We start from the raw sequence: 9732 nt of genomic DNA on the forward strand, positions 1-9732 counted from the left end.
TGCACCCTGTAGGACATTTACAGTGGCTGGCTGTAGCCAGAGCAAGCCATGGTCAGTTCCTCAGATATTTTCTGTGGACCCAATACAGCATTTATCCTGGTGCCTTTAACCATTGCACACAATAGCTTCCTCCTCTGTCACACCTCGGTGGTCCAACTGGACGTTTCAACTGGCGGCCTGTACCCAGTGCATGCTTATCTGTCACTGCTAGTGGGGCTCTATTTGTATTTTTCCAGGCTGCCCACAACCAGTATAAGCCATAGGCCGGTCCTCTTTTGCCCCAGGAGACGGTAATGGGCCGTTATCCTGGCATGCCTGCAACCAGTACATACCATGCGTGGCTTCTCTGTTGCTCTTGAGTGAACTCTATTTTGTCTCACTCTGGCTGCCTTTAACCAGTGTGTGACGTGCAGCTTCTCTGCTACTTTTGGGCGGGCCTTAGCAAGCAAAGTCTGAATTGTGCTGGCCACTGCCCACTCTTAGATGCACACAATATGGTATTTATGTAGGCTGTCTGTATCCAGTGCATGTCCATGGATTGTTCTCCTCTAACTCCTGGGTGGACCCTACCAGGCCTGACTGTAGCCAATGTACTCCAGGGGGTTGAGCCTATGTCACCAGAGACGTGACCACATAGCATATTGTATGGCTGTGCGGGCCTTTAGGTTACTGCTCACTTGTGGAGGGCCTCCACTATTACAGCATATAGGGCATGGCTGGAGGTCACTCGCTAGTTGCTCCAGAGTAATTATATAGAGTGTCTGCCTGACTGCCCTTTATTTAGGACATGATGTAAGTTGCTCCTCTGTCGCTTTTGGGTGGATTCTATGGAGAAACATCTATCAGGCACAACAATAAACACAGGTAAAGTCTCTCATTCCTTTTCTTGCCATTGCACATTAAGCCCAATGATCTAATACGGGTGCAGCCTTATTGTCACTTACGAACAGCACCCGAATGCTTCTCCCCTTGGTCACACAGGACACTCTTCGAGCCAAGCACTTTCCCACAATGCAACTTGCTATTCATCCAGTACAATACAATTTGATATAATAGAACTTGTGTATTTCTCAAGCGCGCATCCCAAAGGGGTAACTTGATGGTAAATAATAAGTTAATTTTTCACCTGACTCAGTGGTACTCCTTTTATCAACTTCAAACAGAAGAAAGCAGGGTGAAACCGATGGGTTGAAACTCGTGACCATGGGTCTGGCGCAGTTTCTTGTGGTGCATGCATTAGTCCACTGAGCCATCACAGCGAAATAACGAAGTGTTGATCAAGAATTAGAGAAACATCTTCCTAAATCTGCATTTGAGAGTTGGATAAATCTAACATGTTCTGAAAAGTGACCAGGGAATTGAAGCTGTTTAAAGTGAGAGAAGAAGTCAGGATTGCCACTTGGCCAGTATTTTAAAGCTCATATAAAAAGCAAACTGGTAAATGAGCAACAGTCAGTATTTTTAGGTCGAGCCTAGGCAGCGGGCATGAACTGTCTGCAAGACCTTTTGTCTTCAACAAACCACTTTATTCCCACCTGCTATTAATCATTGTATCTCTGCTCCATCGCTCTTTTTTGCTGGGCCCTAAGTCGTTCACTCTGTTTAAGACTAAGGAGCAGTGGTTGAGCACAGTCTCCTTACTCTTCCTTTCCTTATCTGGGTTTTAGCAAACTTTTTTTTTTTTTAAAGCTGCTTCACCCCCGTCGCTACTTCTGCCTTCCTACCACCCTCTGACACAAACGCAGCATTTAAACGTTGCTGACTGTTTCCTGTTCTGTATAGACGCTTAATACTGTTTACTTGTGACCGGGCTCACTTCAATGTTTACTCACATTGTGATCTCATGTGGCAGCTGGCTCCCCAGTCTTGACCCTGTGCCTCATGGGAACTTCCTTGTGTTTGCTTTGTTCGCCCTAAGTTGGCAGGCTATGCCCAGATGTGGGTCCCTTGCTCACTTTGCCACTGGATTCAAGCTAGCCTGGCTGATGAGGGGTGTTACCCCAAAACCTGTCCGAGGATGCTTGTTTTCGGTCCCGAGAAGACCTGGCTTGGCTGGACTGTTCCCATGAGGCACAGGGTCAAGACTGATTTGCATATAGCTAGGTCCGAACTGGGGTGGCAAAGTGAGTTAAAGAACGATGATGGATTCAGGCTTCAACCCAGATCTGTGACTGGGGGTGAGTATCTGGAAAAGTTTCAGCACTCTGTCCATTATCTCCATGTGTTTGCTTTGAGAATACTCCTCAGGGCATCACACACATTTTAAACAAGCATACAGTAATGTTTACTAGACGGGAAAATAGAAGTAGCCAGGGCTGCAAGATAATAAAGAGAAGGCAGACAAACGGGGCTGGCTTAAAAACTGACGACTGGTACGACAATCCCCCCTCCACCCCACCCCCGCACAAAAATCTTCTTTTCCACGAATTTCTACTAATAATACATTGACAATAATAATAAGATAACTATGGCGACTAATGCACTTGCTGAAGAGATATATCTTTTCCCTACATAGTCACAGTTTTGACTCAAAACAGTTTAAAGGGTTAATGTGCCTGCGTGCAGTTTGCTGACTGTCTACTTGGGTAAGGTTCTCCCTAGAGTAAGGACCTGCAGTTTGGTTTTGAGCCAAACCTCCACAAGATATGGCTTGTGCTTCAGGATTTAAGTGTGCCAGGTCCCTCTGTGTCTAAGAGAAATTAGCAATAAAAAACAGACATTGAAACGGGTTCCCATTACGACCTATATGCATGCCCTTAACTTTACTGGTACATAACACTGAGAAATTTCTGAACAATTACTGCAAACATGTTGAAATATTACGTGTCAATGAGGTAGTTCCTGTTTATTTTTCCTGTTTTACTTAATATTACATCAAAATCCCAGTCAAGCCATGTCCTTTATTATATAGGTCATGCATCTTTTAGGACCCCACCCCCCTAACTTTTTGCCTCCCACTTAAATCCCTGCTGCGCTCTGCCATGTTTGGCACATAAGTTCACGCTTGGAGTGGCCCTTGTTCAAACTCAAATTATAAAATGGCACTAAATGTTTTTACATAAAGATAGATGACCTTTAACTGCACATTTGGTGGCATCCAAATGCGATCACACATTCATGGGAATAGCCAGAAAAAATACAACACACTTTGAACCCTGTTTCAAAAAGCTCCTGAGCGGAGGGGTGAGGCAAGGGAACCATTCATACATTTAGAAGAATCCTCCGCCTGAGGGAATTTTGTAAATCTTCCATTGTCTTCTTTCATTGGCACAATCCTTCTTTCAGTCTTTTGACCTCCTTTGTCACTATGAATATTTTTTTCCATGATTCGTTCCATCCATCCCAGTACATCACCAATCCATCCATTTCTATTGCTTTGATTCATTTTCTCTTCATCTATCATTCGTCCTTCCTACTTGCCATCCATCCACCCATCCATCCATCCATTTATCATACTCCTATCCTTTCTTCTTTCCATCTGTTGTTTCTCTCCATCTATTCGTCCTTCTCCCAGTCATCATTATTCTCCCCATTTATCCATAGACTACATCCTTCTCCCCATTTATCCATAGACTCTCCATCCTTAACCCCGTTTATCCATATACTCTCCATCCTTCTCCCCATTTATCCATATACTCCCCGTCCTCCTCTCATCATCTTTCTCCATAGCAACCGCTATATACATGCAAAACGTTTCCCCTGTTCTAGCCCTTCACTATACTTTTCAATCCAAATAACAGACTAATATATCCACCACTCAAATTAATTTCATATTTCCCTATGTTACTTGACCACTAATCCTGCTTGGGTTCTAGAGTAGCGTGCTACTCGCCAAAAAAGTGCTTTCACTCCTCGCCACAGGTAGTAAGCGCCATTTAAAGGCAATTACAATACAATAGCAGCAGGCGCATGTAAGTCCTATAAACAGTGAGCGCCACCCAATGGTCTCCGTCATCAGTTTAGGTTTCAGCGCTTCCCTGCAGCCTTCCTCTTCCCTGTGTTTTCAAGATTCACTAGATAAACATATGTGCCTTTAGAACACCGGACGTATGTTACCTTTTCACACTTAAGAGCCTTAATTACCTAATAACCTTTTAGGAACCTTAAGAAACCGCATTCACGTCACCATTGGCACAGCAGGTGATCAGTCCAAAAGCTAGCCTTTGCTCCTTTCCCTGTGAGCACAGGTTGCAGGCCAGCGTGGGCAAACAGCCGCTGCCTGCACCTACCGCAAAAGCTTTACTCCCCTGGCACAGCCATGAAGCTGTTCTTTCTTTCTAGGGCACAGTTTTTCACCGTGACTCACGACACTGGTGAGACATTTACGCACAAAGGGTGCGCGCACCGGATGTTCCCTCAAGGCTGCTTTTTTCCAATCCCACAAAAGAAGATAGTGTAAAAATGTGGGTTCCCAAATAACAACATAAAAGACCTCCGACTGCTGCTATGTTTTGGGTCCTCCTTACCTCATCCTAGACGCTCCTAGTTTCCCTCACAGCTAATGCTATTATAGCTGCTTTATCTCTGTCCATTCTTTTGATTCATGGCAATTTCCATAGTGAGTGCACCTGCCATAATGTAGTCTGTGACATCATTTGTTTCTCAGATTCCACTTTTCACCAATCTAAAATTTTTGTTTTCATGCAGCATTTTACTATCTCCCCTCCCTTATAACCTATTTCCCATTGAATCCTTGTCCAGCCGGGCTAGGGTGACCAAAGGTCCGTACATTTCACGGACAGTCCGTAATTTCGGCCGTCTGTCCGTTATCCCTGAAGGATTTTTTAACGGACGCCATTTGTCCGTAATTTTAACCAGTCACACCACCCTAAAGCAGCTTCCACCCACCTCCCTTCTTGACTCCGATGCTGTTGAGGTCGGGTGTAACAGACTCCGATGCAGTACCAAAGCTCAGATACCCAGCAGCATTGGGGAGGCACAGCGGGATGGCAACCCTCACACCTCCTTCCCTTGATGAGCTGTTAAGAGGTGCTTGAAGGTGACTGAGAGGGAGGGGCTGCAGGTTCAGGAGCAGCGACATCTATTCAGATGCAAACAGCCCTGAATGCGTCATGTCTCTGCAATTTAGAGTGGCCTCACACATTCCCTTTCTGCCCAGGGCTCCAAACATCCTAGAACCGGCCCTGATTACACCGAGTCAGAACGTGGTTCTCTTCACAGAGCTTGATTACTGTCACTAAATTGTAAACAAACCTCGGTTCTTCAAACATGCAGTCTATAATGTAATAAAATTAAGAATTGGCACAATCGCACCCACACTGATTAACAAAGTATGGAGGACAATCCGTTAAATCAGTTCTCTTGGAGTATCTCCTTTAAGTACTGTACATCACAGTGGGGAATGGCAAAACTTAACATTTTGGAAAGAGAGCCTGTCTTCTCGTTGTCTTGTCCAGGAGGGGGTGAGGAGCCCTACCCCACCCTGGAAGAGACCAGGATGATACTAGAATACTGCATGCCCACCCTGGTGGATCCTGTTCACCCTCCTCTGATGGCTCCAGCCCCTCCCGCTCAGTGATTGCTCCTGTCTCCCCATGTGGTGGCTCCTGGGTAAAAGCGTGGATGGATGAGTGAAAAGGTGGATGATGAGTGAGTGGGTGGATGGATGAGTGAAATGATGAATGGATTGATGAATTGATAACTGCAAGGGTGAATGGATGGACGTATGAATGTAAGGATGGATGAGTGAGTGAAAGGGAGGGTAGATGGACAAAAGGATGAATAGATGAGTGAAGGAGTGAAAGGATAAACAGATGAGAGAAAGGATGGATATTCATGAGTGGATGAGTAGATGGATGGTTGGGTGGGTGGGTGGGTGGATGGATGGATGGAAGGAAGGCCTGTTAAGTGAAAGGGTCGATGGAGAGAGAGAAAGGGAGGATGGATGGATGACTGAAAGGGTGGATGGGAGGAAGGATGAGTGACTGGGTGGATGGATGAGTAAGTGAAAGGATGGCTGGATGGGTGAAAGGGTAAATGGCTGGATGGATGAGTGAGTGAATGGATGGATGTTTAGAAGAGTGGATGGATGAGTGTACAGATGGATAGGTTGAAAGGGTGAATGGATGGATAATGGATGGATGAGCGAAAGGATGGATGAAGGGATGGGTGAGTAAAATGATAGATGGAAGGATACATGATGGATAGCTTTGCAAATGGTTGAATATGTTTGGATATGGCTGGGCTTACTTATATACTATTGCGCGACCACTGATGTGTCTGTAAAACTTATCCAATTGTCCTGAAGTTTTGTCCTGAATTTTGACCTCCTGTCCTGAATTTGTGTCCTGAATTTTGACCCTTTGTCTTGAATTTTTACACTCACCGTCCTGAATTTGCACCAATGCCAGTTGGTCACCCTAAGCCGGGCAAGGTCATACCAATGGCAATAACGCTATGCTCATATAATCACACCATTGCATATAAAAAAACAAAGTAGAACAATTCGTATTTTCAACGCTAACCACTCTAAATTTAACAAATGCGAGACCTATTGCATTGTAAATGCTTGTTGCTATTGGTTTGAATATACATTTAAACAACAAATACAAGACGAAATCACTTCAAAAGTATTTTCGAGCCAACTAAACTATTTCCAAATAAGGATTACATTGGAGTGAAGCTGATTTGTCGTATTATGACGTAAAAAGGGGGGCCCTGCCGTAGCTCTGTGGTTCAATAGATTGTGGCACACCTTGTTGATGGAATGCATATCTCACTCGTTGACCGCCACAGACAGGAAATTCACTTTGACCAGGTGGCCACACACTACAGACTGGAGTACCTGTGTTTCCCACCTCCTCGACTGCGTGCCCTACAAGTCGGTCTCTGACTAACAACTGACCTGTGGGTCTCTCCACTTCCGCTGCCAACTATTCGCCCGTGGACTCCCGCTGGGCAAGTAGGCAATCATACACTGACGGTTTGACTCCCTTCTCGCTTCCTGACCTCTCCCCGGGGCCTCACTTGTGAATTGCCCCCCCCACTTTCTCAGTGATGCTGCCGGAAGCGGTCCCTTCTCCTACCCTCCCCCCCACCCCCCCTCCCTATCCACCCTTCACCCATCCGGACACCTGCACAATCACAAGGACCTCTCTCCCTTCCCTGTGTGCATGTTGGTGGATGTTTAGCATATGCTTGATGCCAGAGACGTTATGTAATCATCAAACACGTGCTGTTGCAACTATGCTGTGCGTTTGCACCACTCGCTGCAATGCCACGTGCGCGTCTGTGCACTGGTGTTACCCACTCCATGCTCGGTAATCTTTTCTATCTTTTGAAAATGTAATAAACGGATTTGAGCAAAAAAATTCAAAGTGAACCACAATTGTGCAGGCTGTTTAAAGGCTAGGTTCTTTGAATTTTACATCAAATATATGGCTGTTATATGTTAAGACTTGTGCATCTTTTTTGTGCTTCTGCTTTTAATTTGATATATATATATATATATATAACTGCAATTTCTTGTATGATTGAACTTAATGATTAGAAGAGTACACAACAATAAAGTCCTATTTTGAAATTCATCATCGTAGCAAGATATTTACAGCCCAAAAATGTGTTACATTTTCTATCTCCATGAAATATTTGACCATGCATGCAGGTAAGTATACGAAATAATCGGATATGGACCCCTATACTGTTTCTTTGTTGATGTGTAACCTCCCTCCCCCTGAAAGTTGCGCCTCTGGTTGAATCCATCATCATGCTTTAGCTCACTTCACCACCTCAGTTCAGACCCAGCCATATGCAAATCAGTCTTTACCCTGTCCAATGAAGACATGGCCTGTCAGTTCGGGCTGGACTGTTCCCACGAGGCACATGGTCAAGACTGATTTGCATATATCTATGTCTGAACTGGGGTGGCGAAGTGAGCTAAAGAAGGATGATGGATTCAATCCAGTTCTGTGACTGGAGGTGAGTGTCTGAAAAGTTTCAGCGCTCCATCCATCATCTCCTTGTGTTTGCCCTGGTGGCTTAGTGGACTAATGCATCCACTGTAGGGGCCTGTGTTTGGCCTCAAGGTCACAGGTTAAATCCAAGCGGGTCCACTCAGCCCTTCACCCTTCTGAGGTCGATACAATGTGCACCATTGAGTCGGGTAAAAATAAACTTCTGTTACCAATGAGTTGGGATACAAACTTCTTTTATTCAGCGCCAAGATGCCTATAGATGAACGTGCGCTTTACAAATAAATACACGTTATGTAAAAGATAGTGCTATAGAAACGATTGTGGACAGCTTAAAAACAACTTGGATATGACATCTGCCTTAAAATAAGCACTATGTAAAGCTGCTAACCTACAATTTTGTACTTATAGATATTCTTGTAATTTTCGTTCAGGACATCAAAGGGGCTTTTCATCAAGTGTGGTACGATGACCCTCAAAGTATCTCCTTGAAGGCGGCATATGTAGCAGAGCGTGGACTCCGGGGCATTGGAATGTGGAATGGTAATATCCTGGACTACTCCAGTGACCCGGTAGCAGAACAGCAAACGGAAGACATGTGGAACGCCCTCCGACCCCAGCGAGCCAATGGCCGAGCTCCAGTGTCTTAACAGTAAATACGGATCAAGCCACTGCCGCCATGTGGCTTCAAGAAATAACATAGGATGAATACAAATATACAGTATTAATTTACAGTATTAACATTACATTTCATATGACACGAAAAACGGGTCGTAGATTTGAATGGCACAATGATTGTGCAAATCCAGAAAGATAACCGCCTCGTGACTGCAGAGATGCCAGCAATTCCACACTGATAAAAAGAGCACACAAATGAAAAATGGTTCTTTACTATTTTAGAAAGTTCCTTTTAAGTGTTCTTAAATGAGTAAGAATGGAGGAATTGGGTCTTTTCGGCTTTACTCGGCCTGATTAGAGAGGAGATTGTTTGAGTATTTTGAACACTCACTCTGTAACTAATTGTGCTTGGACATGCTTCGAAAATATGATTTTTACCACTGTCCGTAGTAAGCTCACGGTCTGTAAGCAAGCTTGGGAATCACCTCTGTAAGCAATAAAAAAAATACCGTCCCGGATTATTTTGACTGTTCTGTTTATTAGTGTGATGCTGTTATTTAAAACACTGCAGCTGTCTGCAACAGTCCAACTACAGACTTCCTCGGAGTCCATTTCTCCTTTGTTGCGCCCAAAAAGGGTAACGCTACTACTTGATTGTGGATACCCTCCGTAGGTAAGTGGCTGTACCTTTTGGTGCTGCTGCCCCTTTTCATGGCTTTCTTGCCGGAAAATGGTTTGCTTCACTGCTGAGGAATAAAGCGTCTAGATTGTGCCACACAGATCCCTTCCCGCCCTGTAGTCATGCCCTCAACTTTTCAGGCAAAAGCCCTCAGTGATTTGTGAATAATTAGTGTAAAAGTGATAAGGCGTAACCATGTTGTTCCTGCTTACATTTCACATGCTTTTCTTAATCTTGCACCCTATGAGTGTTTGTTTTTTCCAGGATTTTGTTACTGTTTTTTTCAGGCAGCATATTGCTCGTCTAGTGCGTAATTTGAATTGAGTCACATCCAGGTGTTTGTAGCGGGCACATTTGGGTTGTAGTTGAAGGCAGTGCGAGTTTCTCTCAGTGAGGGAGAGGACATGGCACTATGGTCAGAGCTGCCGAATTTGGAATTGGGGAACCAGGTTCAGCCTTCATGAGTAGTCCCCCAGACCACTCCCCTGAGGAAACACATTCCCA

General features: G+C 44.6%; 1 protein-coding gene across 2 annotated transcripts in view; it reads left to right on the forward strand.

Annotated features, from left to right (window-relative positions):
- The window catches only part of LOC144756220 (di-N-acetylchitobiase-like), a 127508-nt gene extending 118441 nt beyond the window's left edge, over positions 1-9067 (forward strand). The window contains exon 7 of one of the 2 annotated variants that reach the window (XM_078645839.1): positions 8366-9067. In XM_078645839.1, the coding sequence (XP_078501965.1) occupies positions 8366-8581 (216 nt within the window). In that variant the 3' untranslated portion in view covers positions 8582-9067. Of the gene's footprint in view, positions 1-8342 lie in introns of both variants that reach the window. The other variant, XM_078645848.1, reaches the window with a different exon arrangement.
- The last annotated feature ends 665 nt before the right edge of the window (positions 9068-9732 follow it).

Source organism: Lissotriton helveticus, chromosome 1_1 (genome assembly GCF_964261635.1).
Source record: "Lissotriton helveticus chromosome 1_1, aLisHel1.1, whole genome shotgun sequence".
NCBI classification, from domain to species: Eukaryota; Metazoa; Chordata; class Amphibia; order Caudata; family Salamandridae; genus Lissotriton; species Lissotriton helveticus.